The sequence below is a fragment of the Geotrypetes seraphini genome, chromosome 4 (genome assembly GCF_902459505.1).
Source record: "Geotrypetes seraphini chromosome 4, aGeoSer1.1, whole genome shotgun sequence".
Taxonomy (NCBI): Eukaryota; Metazoa; Chordata; class Amphibia; order Gymnophiona; family Dermophiidae; genus Geotrypetes; species Geotrypetes seraphini.
Genome location: NC_047087.1, coordinates 310,649,917 through 310,663,732, shown reverse-complemented (window position 1 = coordinate 310,663,732; position 13,816 = coordinate 310,649,917). Strand labels below are relative to the sequence as shown.

The 13,816-nt window shown below is 44.3% G+C and overlaps 2 protein-coding genes across 5 annotated transcripts in view; one reads left to right on the top strand and one right to left on the bottom strand.

Annotated features, from left to right (window-relative positions):
* Positions 1-3,457, bottom strand: part of NHLRC2 (NHL repeat containing 2) — a 204,559-nt gene extending 201,102 nt beyond the window's left edge. The window contains exon 1 of one of the 3 annotated variants that reach the window (XM_033941353.1): positions 3,143-3,457. In XM_033941353.1, the coding sequence (XP_033797244.1) occupies positions 3,143-3,383 (241 nt within the window). In that variant the 5' untranslated portion in view covers positions 3,384-3,457. Of the gene's footprint in view, positions 1-1,503; positions 1,641-3,142 lie in introns of those variants that run through there. The other 2 variants (XM_033941354.1, XM_033941355.1) reach the window with 2 other exon arrangements.
* The window catches only part of DCLRE1A (DNA cross-link repair 1A), a 60,067-nt gene continuing 49,593 nt past the window's right edge, over positions 3,343-13,816 (top strand). For both annotated transcript variants that reach the window (XR_004539164.1, XM_033941352.1), the window contains exons 1-3: positions 3,343-3,454; positions 3,738-3,882; positions 6,400-7,047. Coding sequence is in view for 1 of the 2 variants with exons in the window: in XM_033941352.1 (XP_033797243.1) it covers positions 6,609-7,047 (439 nt within the window). In the remaining variant the exon portion in view is untranslated. The remainder of the gene's footprint in view (positions 3,455-3,737; positions 3,883-6,399; positions 7,048-13,816) is intronic.

Below are 13,816 nucleotides of genomic sequence, written 5' to 3'. Positions count from 1 at the left end.
GCAATCCTGGCTGGGAAACTGCATAAATGAAGCCAAACAGCACTACAACGCATTCCGAAAATCAATTAAAACCACTCTTCGACAAAATTTATTACCTAAACAGATGACCTTCTCTCACTAGGTTATTTCCCCGCTGCAATCCCTACTGAAATCTCTCAGGTAACTCCAACCTCTCATATTTTCCTTCCCCATGTAACTCCATTCTCTTCTGTAACATTTCTCTTCATACATTCTGTAATTCGCTGATTGTCCAGCCTTCTTTCAATGTGAACCGCCTAGAAGTCGTTTGATTATGGCGGTATAGAAAAATAAAGTTATTATTATTATTATGTACTTCTAAATATCATGACAATTCTTATGTAATCCGCCTTGAACCGCAAGGTAATGGTGGAATAGAAATCACTAATGTAATGTAACGTAATATTATTGATAGAAGACATGCAAAAGTGGCATTGTGAGGCTCAAGGGTGAAAATATGTAATAGATGATAAAGATAAGGCTGACTTACTTAACAAATATTTCTGTACTATGTTCACAGCTGAAGTGCCGGGAGCAGGACCACAGAAGACAAACACAAACAATGATAGAGTTGTAGTAGACCCTGATCGATTTTCAAAGGATTGTGTTTATGAGGAGTTAGCTAAACTGAAGGTGGACAGTGTGTTAGGGCCAGATGGTTTACATCCAAGGGTGCTTGAAGGAACTTAGGGAAGTTCTGGCGACTTAATGCTTCTCTAGAATCGGGAGTGGTACTGGACGACTGGAGAAGGGCGGATGTGGTCCCTCTCTACAAAAGTGGAAATAAGGAAGATGTGAGGAACTACAAGCCAGTAAGTTTGACTTCTGTGGTAAGTAGATTAATGGAAACGCTTTTAAAACACAGAATAGTGAAGTTTCTGAACTTCAGTGGATTACAGGACCCAAGGGAACATAGATTCACTATAGGTAGGTCTTGTCAGACAAAGTTGATCAGTTCTTATAAATTTCTTCATACATGTAGACCAGTGGTCTCAAACTCAAACCCTTTGCAGGGCCACATTTTGGATTTGTAGGTACTTGGAGGGCCTCAGAAAAAATCGTTAATGTCTTATTAAAGGAATGACAATTTTGCATGAGGTAAAACTCTTTATAGTTTATAAATCTTTCCTTTTGGCTAAGTCTTAATAATAATATTGTCATTTATAGTTAAAGAGACATATGATCAAGAAATTATTTTATTTTACTTTTGTGATTATGATAAACATACCGAGGGCCTCAAAATAGGACCTGGCAGGCCACAAGTTTGAGACCACTGGGATAGAGGGAGTGCACTAGATATAGTGTATTTAGATTTTAGCAAAGGCTTTGACAGTGTTCCATACAGGCATCTAATAAATAAACTGGGTGCCCTCAAGATGGACCCCAAAGTGACAGACTGGGTCAAGATCTGGTTGAGTGGAAGGTGACAGAGAGTAATGGTCAATGGAGATCTCTCCGAGGAAAGGGATGATATCAGTGGTGTACCTCAAGGTTCGGTTCTTGAGCCTGTTCTTTTCAACATTTTTGTAAGCGATATTCTTGAAGGGCCGTCAGGTAAGGTTTCCCTCTTTGTGGACGATACCAACATCTACAATAGAGTAGACACCCTTAATGGTGTAAATAACATGAGGAAGGACCTAGCAAAGCTTGAAGAATGGTGTGAAATTTGGCAGCTAAGATTTAATGCAAGGTTGTGTATTTAAGCTGGAAAACCCCAAAGGATTTGGTAAGGTTTAAGGCAGGGGTCTCCAAAAGTCCTCTAAAAAGAGGAAATGCCCAGGTTTTCCTGGCCGTCTGGTAATCCTACTCCGATCATTTGAAATACTGGCATCCTAGATGACTTTTCTGTAAATCTTTCATGTAATCTCTATGTTGACCCATTTTGGTTCTCCACGTCCTTTAAAGTCACTCATTAAAGAAAAACGCATGTGCGTGTTTTACCCATGGGAGCCAACACTTCAAATCGATTGGGGTGTTAAACTCAACGGAAATTACCTCTCTCTGGACGTAGTCAAGGAGTTTGTTTAATATTGGGGAGAGTGCTCAATTTATTTAGTTATATACCACTTATATCATAAATGGTTTACATTCAGGTATCTACTCTAATAAAACCCTAAGCGCGCATGTGCTGTTGCAACATCGTGATTCCTGGCGCCGTGAGGTGTGCCTCTGTGGCAGTATTCTACTTGACACCTCACGGCCGGCTTCAAACACGTGCAGGTCTTTCAACGGCGGTTTCAAAGGGGGCGCTGGCGGTTTGTCCCCTGTTAGCTGCAGTTTGTGTCCTGTTACCTGGCGCCTAGAGGAACGACAGGAGGGTGTCAGTTGCTATGGCGGTTTGCTTAGAGGAACGGCAGGAGGGTGTCCAGTGGCTGCTACAAGGTAAAAATTACCATGCTGCTAAAAAAACTGCTACTGCTCAGGGAAGTGGAGGGGGAGACAGAAGGGGGCCAGAAGAGACAAAGAAATACAGGCAGGGGGTCAGGGAGAGAGACAGACAAAAAGAAAGACGGGGGGGGGGGGGGCAGGCAGAAAGACAGACAGAATGAAAGACAGCAGGCTGCTTTGAAGAGGAGCAGGCCAGAAGACACCAGGAAGCCGGGATGGAGGGAGGAAATGGAAGGGGGTCACAGAGCGGGCAGGCATGGCACAACAGAGGGCCAGGAGGGAGAGGGAAAGGGAGCTGCTTTGGGGGAAGGGGTTTGCTGGGGGGCAGCCAGCAGTCATGCTTTGTTCTGGGAGGGGGGGGCAGAAGGGGGCCATGGAGCAGGCAGGCATGGCACAACGGGGCCAGGGGGAGAGGGAAAGGGGAATGACAGACAAGGGGCTAGGGAGAAACAATGACAGACAGATAGACAGCGAGCGGCCAAGGAGAGAGAGAAATAAATAAATAAATAAATAAAGAGATAGACATCTATTCTAGCACTCGTTCATGTAACGGGCTTAAACACTAGTTTCATCATATTTCCTTATCTGTTCCAGCGGGCTCAGACTCTATCTAGTGTCCCTGGGGCAATGAGAGGATTAAGTGACTTACTAAAGGTCACAAGGGGCAGAATGGGATTTGAACCCACCACCTCAGGGTGCTGAGGCTGTAGCTCTAACCCCTGCGCCACACACTCACCCCCAGAGCCAGCTCCTCTGGTCCCACCAAAAGTTACTCCCGAGGCGCGCCTCGCCCTCTCCCCTCCCCCCTTACCCTGAGCGAACTCGGGGACGCGCAGCTGTCGCCGCCGCCCATCTACCTCCAGCAGGTAGCCGCGCACGAGCTCTTCCCGCTCGGCTCGCGACGCGGCGGTTGGCAGGGCGCAGTCGAGCGCGGCCTGCAGGGGCAGCAAGTCCGTCAGGCTGCAGGAGGCCGCCATGTCTAGGCCCCGCCCCTTTGTGTACCGGCCTGCGCTTTCGGCGCCGCAGATTCCGCGTGTGGGAGTGAGGGGTGCGCGACCAGAGCTTAAAAAAAAAAAATAAATAAAATGATGTGGCTTTAAGTCGGCTGGGGGCCTGATTTGGGGGGATTTTCGGAGAGGGGCTCTGTCCGAATCCCCTGAGCCACGGTTCAGACAGAACCCCTCTCCGAAACCCGCCCAAATCAGGTCTCGGGTCAGTTAAAAAACAAAAAATTAACTCTGGTTACAAAGGCGTTTCTTACGCCCCGTTTGGTTCCTTAAGGGGATGACAGCTGTTGACTTTTTTTTTTTTTTTTTTAATTATTATTATAGTTTGAAATCTTTGGCTTTAAGGGGCGTGTGGAAAGTGCGCCTGCCAACGTCAGTCCACGCCGGCACGAGGAGCTGGGCGCGCGGGGAAATCTGGCCGGGCCCCCCCAACCCGGCAATGGCATTGCAATTCTTGCGTTTAGTGGTGGTAAGTGGATTGGACAGAAGAACGGGGGGGGGGGGGGGAGGAGAGCACAGAGCCGCTCATCTACAATGGGGGTGGGGGGGATGAACCCGGGTTATCAGATGAAAAGACGACACCAAATGATTTAGAACATAAGAATAATCTTACTGGGTCAGACCAATGGTCCATCTAGCCCAGTAGCCCGTCCACACGGTGGCCAATCCAGGTCACAAGTACCTGGCCAAAACCCAAGGAGTAGCAAAATTCCATACAGAATCCCAAAGAACAGCAAGACTCCGGAATCCCAGAGAGCAACAAGACTCCAGAATCCCAAAGAGCGGCAACATTCCACACAGAATCTCAAAGAACAGACTACCACTACATCTACCTTTAAGCCCTATTCTTGGGAAAAAAAAAAATTTGCCCTAGTCCCAAACACCCAAAACAAGACCTTTTAGACATGGTAGGGACCAGTCGTTCGCCTAAAAGCATGATTCTCTAACTGGCATCTGTCATAAGCGCCGGTTAGAGAATCGTGGAACAGTGTCCCCCCACCTTCCCCCGCAATGATCTTGGCAGGAGAGATGCCCAATCTCTCCTGCCAGAACCTGCTATGACACCTCACCCACCCCCTGAATGATCATGGCAGGAGAGATGGCCAATCTCTCCTGCTGACAGCCACTGCAATACCCCCCCCCCCCCCCCGAATGTTCACAACAGGAGGGATGCCCAGTCCATCCTGCCCAGCACCCGCCACGACCCCTGATAGTTCTCCAGCAGGAGAGATACCCAATCTCTCCTACTGGACACCTCTTCCCCCCAAAAGTTCACCGGCAGGAAGGCTGCCAGGTCCCTCCTGCTGGACATCTCCCGCTCCTGTAAATGTAGCCCACCCGGACTTCCGGTGGAGTTATGGAGCTGTGATGTCTTTCATACATTCCTAAGAAGAGATCAGATTGTGAGGGGGGGGGGAGAAAATAATTGTTTATTAGTACAATGAGATCAACCATCTTTTCTGTCACTGCTCCATCTCTTTGGAATAATATTCCTGTCCACTTAAGGGAAGAGTCAAATCTTAATCATTTTAAAACAAAACTAAAAACATTTCTTTTCCTTGATGCTTTCAAATGCCCTTTTTAGGGCTACGTAGTTTTAATTAATTATTATTATTTTTTAATTTAGGGTTGTTGTTTTTTACACCCTCCCTTTTATTCTTTCCCTATATGTTCTCTTTCTTACTTGATAAATTGTAGTTCTGTCCTTCCTCCCCTCTTGTTTCTGTTTGTCTTTGAATTGTTTTTTATGTTTTGAATTATGACTGTTGTTTCCAAAGGATGTATAGTCACCCCAGATATGTTTTTAACATAATGTTCTCCGCCTAGAAGGTTGATTGGGCGGTTTATAAAATTTCTAAATAAACTTGATACTTCTGAATACTACTTGTGTAGTTAATAGTGCGTTTTATGCAGTATTTTATGTTCAATTAGTTGTATTGCACTATCATAAGAACATAAGCAGTGCCTCTGCCGGGTCAGACCAGAGGTCCATCCCGCCCAGCAGTCCGCCCCCACGGCGGCCCAGCAGGTTGCCTTAATCACCAGAAGTTTGAAAATCAATAAAGATATATATATATATATATATTTTTTTTTTTTTTTAAAAAGGCCATATGGCCCTCTGTGGTCAAGGGGTTTTGGATTACAGCTGATTATGTAATCAGCTGTAATCCAAAACCCCTTGACCACAGAGGGCAAGAGACAGCTTCAAAATCTTTTCAAAGTGCTGCTTCGCCAACGTTACTGTTTTCCAATAATCGCTTTTATTGCACCCGGCAAATAGTACTGGGGGCAAACCAGACAAAAATCAGAAACCAGCCCCCCTCCCCTCCGAATCTGCAACTCTTACAATTGCTGGCAACCAACCTTTGAAAGCAGCTCAACTGGGTGAAAAAACTGTGGACCTGCAACAATAGTGTGAACTGTAGGTTGAGTGAAGGGAGTTTTCTTTGGGTCACAATCATCAGCATAAAATATACCAATAATGAATACACAGGGAGGAGCCTATTGGCTTGAAAACCATAAAAGCCAGAAATTAAATCCCACTGACGGTGGGCAAGTTTCTCTAGCCTCTTGCCCCAGCAGTCTCTCTTATTAACTACTTTACAAGTTAGTAAATGAGACCCTTAGACTATAAGCCCTCGGGCTGGAAGTAAAAACAGAGAAATACCTCCTGTACCTGAATGTGGCCAGCATATAGTTAGCAAAAGTAAATTTGTGACCTAATTCTATGTCCTATCCTGCCAATTTGTAAAACACCCATATCTCTTGTCATTCTTTCTAAATTCCCCTTCCCTATCAACCTCAAGTCCCCTGTAATTCCCCACTGCAGTAGCATATATAAACTCATTTGTCCTGTGTATCTGTCATAGTTGCATTGTAAGCTCTTTCAAGCAATGACCGCCTCTTGCGCTTTATAAATATGTTTGGATTACTACTACAGTACTATTTTTTAGGTTACATTTATTGGCATTCCTTTTTGTTGCAGGGCCTGCCCATTCCAGCTGTCAGTTCTCCAACCATGAATGCGTTTGAGCTACAACTTATTGGCCTAATGAAGAACTTGGAAATTCACCACACTGTATACAGAGATATATCCTGCTCTAGAACATGTCAATATAGGAATGTTTAAAATTTATACATGTATATATATATATTTTTTTATTTTTTTTTTGATGGTGCATTTTAGTTTTTGACATGTCAGAGTATGGATTGGTGGAAGATGATATTTGGGAGTATAAATCAATTAGGAAGCAGAAATCGGCACATAATCCAGTTCCCTCTTTAATTCAGGCTGGCAAGAAGTCGAATGATGGTGAATGTACATCAAGAAAAAGTGGTAATAGAAAACGTAAAAGGGCTTTGGGAAACAACGAAAAGCATGAGAAAAGCGTATTTGAGCCCAAGATTAACTTGAATAAACAAGAGGACAACCTTCTATCATCATCTCAGGAAAGCGTAACAAGTTCAGCCAAGCAAAACAGACCTTATGGCAGCAAAGTCAGTCCTCAGAATGTACGACCTATTTACGAAGGATACTGCCCAAGTTGTCAAATGCCCTTTTCTCTTTTGTTGGTGCAGACTCCTCGGTGGCATGTTTCAGAATGCTTGGATACTCCAGGATGCACCGACAAGGGTAAGAGCACAGTGCAAATTCCAAGTACCTAATTCTTAGGTTACTAATAGACAAGATGAGCATATGTTAGCCAAAACTAGAGAGATACGGGGACAAGTTTTCCCCATCGCCACAGGAATTCAATTTCCCCGTCCCAGTGAGTTTTGTTGCTGTCCCATTCTTGTAAGCTCTGCCTTAACCACATAAGCCTCGAACACTTTTTAAAGTGTTTGAGGCTTGTGCAGATGAGGACGGAGCTTGCAGGAATGGGACGGGAAAAAAATTTGTCCCCGTGGAAGCCTCTAGTCAAAACCAAACACAGTAAATCTGGACAGAACTCTTGCCTTCCAGGCAGGCCAACAGAACGGTTGGCTCGGTAACATCATTAAGCATGCCTCATCCTATCTTAACTTTAGAAAACTAGTTAAAACAAACCTGTTCAACCAATTTGTAACCAAGAACTCTTAATGCCTTACCATGTACACTTCCTATATTTACACGACGCCTCTACTCTGTCTATCGCTCTGACTTACTCCCACTCAACTTGTATCCGCCCTCTCCACATGTACTTGACGATATCACTGTAATTATTTTTTTGCTGATTGTCCATCTCTTCTTGTTGTAAACCGCCTCGAACTACCATGGCTTTGGCGGTATATAAGAATAAAATTATTATTATTAAATGATTTAATACAAGTCATTCAGGTACAATAATTATGAGAGCTCAATCTCGGAAAGTTTACATTTTAAAGCCACCCTTTTCCATTGTAATGTTTGAAGGGAATAATGATGAAACAGTATTCTAAGTTATATGGACAATTGCAAAGTGACAGTTGTCACAGTTGTGTGAATTGCAGCCCATGTGGAAAGACCTCACTCAATTTTTTTCTCTCTTTCCTGTCACTATATTGGCATTCCTTGCTTTTGCTTTTATGTAAACTACTTTGATTAGTAAGTCCTGAAAGGCAAGAACCAGGAAACATATCAATAAGCAGGAGTATATCCTGTATCTAACTCTCAAATAAAGGTGCAATGATTTTAATAGTTCGAGAATTTCTTTAAAAAGTGGAGAAACACATAATTGCTCAGAAAAATACATTTAGTTAGATGCCTCCTGGTGGGTTGCAAGATGTGGTGGGAAATGTGCTTTGATCTCCAGAGCAGTTCCAATCAGATGATAACACTGGCTGAGTAAAACAAAGCCTTTATTCTTACAAGGCCATTAGCCTGCCTTGTTTCAGTAAGGAATGCCTGCATAAGGGGAAGGTTGATCTTGCAAAATCTGGGCAACCTAAAACATTAGACAGAACATACTGGTACATAAGAACAAAAACGGAAAATATCATTTCCTGCAAGGTGCGTGCAACTGCAGGCAAGCAGTTATAGAATTGCCTTTCACGTGTATCAACCTGTTAATTTAACTATTATGGATCAAAGCCATACATGAAGTTGGGAAGTAAGACTAAAGCTATGCAGACTTCTACACTCTGGATTCTGTAAATGGCAGTGACACAAGAATCAAGACTAGAGCGAGCTTCGATGACAACTCCAGTTATTGGGAAGCAAGACTAGACTTTTATGGTCTGTGCCCTAAATTTGTCGGGGGAGATTATGGCAGAGTTTAATCAAGTAGAACCTGCATAAATGTGTGTTAACTGTTAGTAAATTAATCCCAGAATGCTTTGGAACTCTACTGTAAGACCCCCCCCCCCCACACACACACACACACACCCTTTAACCTATTATTGCAATATGAAAAAGTTACAAGTTTGAATTTCTGTAACTTAAAAAAAAAAAATTTCACAGAAAGATGTGGTTTTTAAATGATATATTACAAATTGTTTTCTCTAACAGAATTCATTAAGAAATTTTTTTTTTTTGTTTCCAGAGAGTGTAGCGCAGTGGTTAGAACTACAGCCTCAGCACCCTGAGGTTGTGGGTTCAAACCCCCCCCCCCACTGCTCCTTGTGACCCTTGGCAAGTCACTTAATCCTTCACTGCCCCAGGTACATTATTACATAGATTGTGAGCCCACCGAGACAAGATAGGAAAATACTTGATGTACCTGTATGTAAACTACTTTGAGTGTGGTTGTAAAACTTCAAAAAAGGCGGTATACAAGTCCTAATCCCTTTCCCTTTATTTACCAACGGGGAACATTCAGATAACTGAATTCCCCTATTGACTGAAGCCCCTCATCTTAGCTCTGCTTCACGATCTTAGTAAAACAGTAAATGTTGGTAGATAAAGACTCGCCTGGTCCATTCTGCCCATCATATTGGTTGGAGTTGTACAGTAATTGCACTTATTTGTCACAAGGTGTGTTGCATAAAAATGGACCCTATGGCAAATAATATACATGTTAATCATTAATAAATGGCCTAACTCTACCAATGACTGTCAGAAGTTAACCTCAGCCTAAGTCATAAAGATACTGTACTTTATGTTCAACCTTGTTTCATTACTTCAATTTCAGCATTCACAAGGGATGAATAGAAAGCACTCTTTTGTACAGGGTAGTGTTATATTTGTTTTGGTATACTTATTTTATTCTTCTTTATTCTTTTCCCTCTTTCCTCTTATCTCCCTTTCAGCCCTTCCAAGTTCCTGTTACAGCTTATCCCATTGGTAGCTGCTTCTTGTGGCATAGGCCTACCTTTGGAGAAACACAGTGTTGGCCATGTCTTTTACTAGCAAGATTTTGTTTTCTGCAAATTAAGCCAGAAAGTTGTTACTAAAATTCAAGGGTGAAACTTTTAGAGTTCATGCCATTGGCATTCTGATATGGGCAAAGTCAGTTATTTATGTGGCTTTAACTGCCTAGGAAGAGGTTCACCCTAGGTGGTATGCAGCCAGTGTAGCTTAACACAGAAAGCGACATATCCCAGACACCAAATTGCCGTGGTACCTAGAAATTGCACCTTGATCCCTGGGATTTAATGTTCCTGCATGCTTTCCTTTTGCAGAACTGCTTCAAATGATGAATTTCTGAATTCTACACTATGGGCTCCTTTTACAAAGCCGCGCGTGACTTCTCATCATGTGCTAACTAGAGGTCTACATGGGAACGGGGATCGTGGGGGTCCCGTGGGAATCCCCCTCTAGCCCACGGGACTCCCACGGGGATCCCTCTCTAGCCCACGGGACTCCCACGGGGACCCCCCTCTAGCCATCGGGACTCCCACGGGGATGGAAGGCTTTGGAAGCAGGGTTCGTCCATATAATATAATTGACACGTCAGCCTTAGTAAAAGAGGGGATTTATAAGTTAATTACCTGAACAGAAAACAAAAAAAGGGTTCCACCAAAGAGATCCACAAGGAAAACAGCAGCGCAAACACAAAAGAAACTGTGGAATTAATGATCCTGTCAGAAGTAATTGCTGCTTTATATGGGGACGGGCGGGGATGGAGGTAATTCCTTGCGGGGATGGGTGGGGACGGAGAGGATCCTGACGGGGACGGGTGGGGACCGAGAGGATCCTGACGGGGACGGGTGGGGACGGAGAGGATCCTGACGGGGATGGAGAGGATTCTGGCGGGGACGGAGAGGATCCTGACGGGGATGGAGAAGATCCTGGCGGGGAAGGGTGGGGACCGAGAGGATCCTGGCGAGGAGGGGTGGGGACGGAGAGGATCCTGACGGGGACGGGTGGGGAAGGAGAGGATCCTGACGGGGACGGGTGGGGACGGAGAGGATCCTGACGGGGACGGGTGGGGACGGAGAGGATCCTGACGGGGACGGGTGGGGACGGAGAGGATTCTGGCGGGGACGGAGAGGATCCTGACGGGGATGGAGAAGATCCTGACGGGGAGGGGTGGGGACGGAGAGGATCCTGACGGGGACGGGTGGGGACGGAGAGGATTCTGGCGGGGACGGAGAGGATCCTGACGGGGATGGAGAAGATCCTGACGGGGAGGGGTGGGGACGGAGAGGATCCTGACGGGGACGGGTGGGGAAGGAGAGGATCCTGGTGGGGACGGAGAGGATCCTGACGGGGACGGGTGGGGATGGAGAGGATCCTGGCGGGGATGGGTGGGATTTCTGTCCCTGTGCAACTCTCTAGTGCTAACCCCTTTGCTGGCCGAAAAACTACCGTCTCCTCAAGAGGAGGCGGTAGCGGCTAGCGTGGCCAGTGGTTTAGTGCGCGCTATTACGCGTATTAAACCGTTACCGTGCCTTCGTAAAAGGAGCCCTCGCTGAGGTTCAACTATGTGGTACTGGATGTTTTTGTATTTATTTATAGACATATCTACCTCTGCACATAATTCATTCAAGATGATTCATATCATCAATAAAAAAAAAAAAAATTAGAAAATTTATGAAACCTAATTGCAAAAAAGGAGATTAAAACTTATTCCAAAACACATAAATAAATGAAACATTAGGAAACAAAAATGTACCGGTATTTAAACATTTCCTAAAGGAGAAATGAAATCTGTCTTGGCTCTGGGCAGGCGCTTGCTCCACTTAAAGAAACCAAAGGCTTGGGAGGAAAGAGATTCGCCTATGAAAGAAGATGCTGTCAAACAGCTGACAAGAGAAAAGGGGACAGGGCTTGAAATACTGCCTTTCTATAGTTAAGAACATAAGAACATAAGAACTGCCATCTCCGGATCAGACCTTCGGTCCATCAAGTCCGGCGATCCGCACACGCGGAGGCCCTGCCAGGTGTACACCTGTCGTAATTTATAGTCCACCATATCTTTATATGCCTCTCTTAAGGAGATATGCATCTAGTTTGCTCTTGAAGCCTAGGACGGTCGATTCCGCAATAATCTCCTCTGGGAGGGCATTCCAGGTGTCAACCACTCTCTGAGTGAAGCAGAACTTCCTGACATTAGTCCTGAACCTGTCCCCCCTTAGCTTCATTACATGTCCTCTAGTCCGTGTCAAATTGGACAGTGTAAATAATCTTCTCTGCTCTATTTTGTCGATTCCTTTCAGTATTTTGAAGGTCTCGATCATATCCCCACGCATTCTCCTTTTCTCAAGGGAGAACAATCCTAGTGTTATAAGTCTATCCTCATATTCCAGTCTCTCCATACCCTTCACCAGTTTTGTTGCTCGTCTCTGCACCCTCTCCAGCAGTTTTATATCCTTCTTTAGGTAGGGAGACCAATGTTGGACGCAGTATTCCAAGTGTGGTCTGACCATTGCCCTATAAAGCGGCATTATAATTTTCTCCGATCTACTCGAGATTCCTTTCTTTATCATGCCCAACATTCTATTTGCCTTCTTCGCCGCTGCCGCGCATTGTGCCAACGGCTTCAGGGTCCTATCTATCAGTACACCCAGGTCCCTTTCTTGTTCACTCTTCCCCAGAGTTGCACCTGACATTGTATACTCGTATTCCTTATTTTTATTGCCTAAATGCATTACCTTGCATTTCTCCACATTGAACTTCATCTGCCATTTCTCCGCCCATGTTTCTAACCGACACAAGTCGCTCTGGAGTTTCTCTCTATCCTCCTGCGATCTGATTGCCCGGCATAGTTTTGTATCGTCTGCAAACTTGATGATCTCACTGGATGTTCCTTCCTCCAGGTCATTGATATAAATATTAAAAAGGATCGGCCCAAGTACCGAGCCCTGGGGTACACCACTAGTCACTTTCTCCCAGTCGGAGAACTTCACATCAAAGCAGTTTACATATTATATATAGGTACTTCTTTTTTATATCTGGGGCAGTGGAGGGCCAGGTGACTTGCCCAGAGTCAGAAGGAATTGAACCCAGGTTCTCAGGCCACTACACTAACCAATAGGCTACTCCTCCACTCCACAGAGAGACTGCGGTCTTCAGCTATTTATTTTCAGATGCATCTTAAGGGGCTGATGTAATAAACTTCCTTTTCCCATAGAGATGGAACAGAAAAAGAGTCTTAGGGCTCCTTTTACTAAGGTTCGCTAGCATTTTTAACGCACGCGGGATATTACCGCATTCTATGCTGGCATTAAGGTCTAGCATGCGCGGCAATTCAACGCGTTAATGCCCTAACAGCTTAGTAAAAGGAGCCTTAGTAAATCAGTTTCTGAGGGAATGCCTTGGAGAAGTCACTTTTGCCTCTATTTTTCATTCTCTGCTTTAAAAAAAACAACTTATGTAAATGAAGTATGGATCCCGATAGCCAGCCCTCTACCCTAGATTTGGCTGCATTAATGTTTTTGAAGTCATATAATTGCAAAATGGTTGCAGTCCTATTTGTATAAAGGTGCTGTGGTAAAGTATCAGCTTCTGATATGGGCTAAAAATGAGAAACGTTTATATAAAAAAAAAGGTAAGCCCAGAAATCACATTTCCCCTACTATAGGCATTTGCAGTTTTTAGGCTAAAAGCCGTTAAAAAATAAAATTGCATAGTCCCATTGTAATAATCCTATAGTACAAAGAAAAACTTTCAAACATGAAAGCTGCCCCTCCAAACTTTTAAAGCCTCTCTTATTTGTAACCCCACTTCTGGTACCTTTTTTGCTGAGCGTCTGAACCACAGCTGAATATCATCTTTTCTTCTCCTATAAGTAGGTGAAAAAGACCTCCTGCTGCTCAACTGTGTTTTTTTGGAAATCGGCTACCTTTTTGGCCCTTACCGATTTGTACAAATGAGTTCTGTATATAGCCTGAACATCTGTATAAGTACATGACAGCTGAGGGAGAATGTGGTGAAAGTGGTTAGCTTAGCAGGGTTTAAAAAAGGTCGGGACCATTTCGTAAAAGAGAAGTTCATAAGCCGTTAGTAAGATGGACTTGAGGAAATCCATGCTTATTCCTACAATAAGCAGTATAAAATCTGT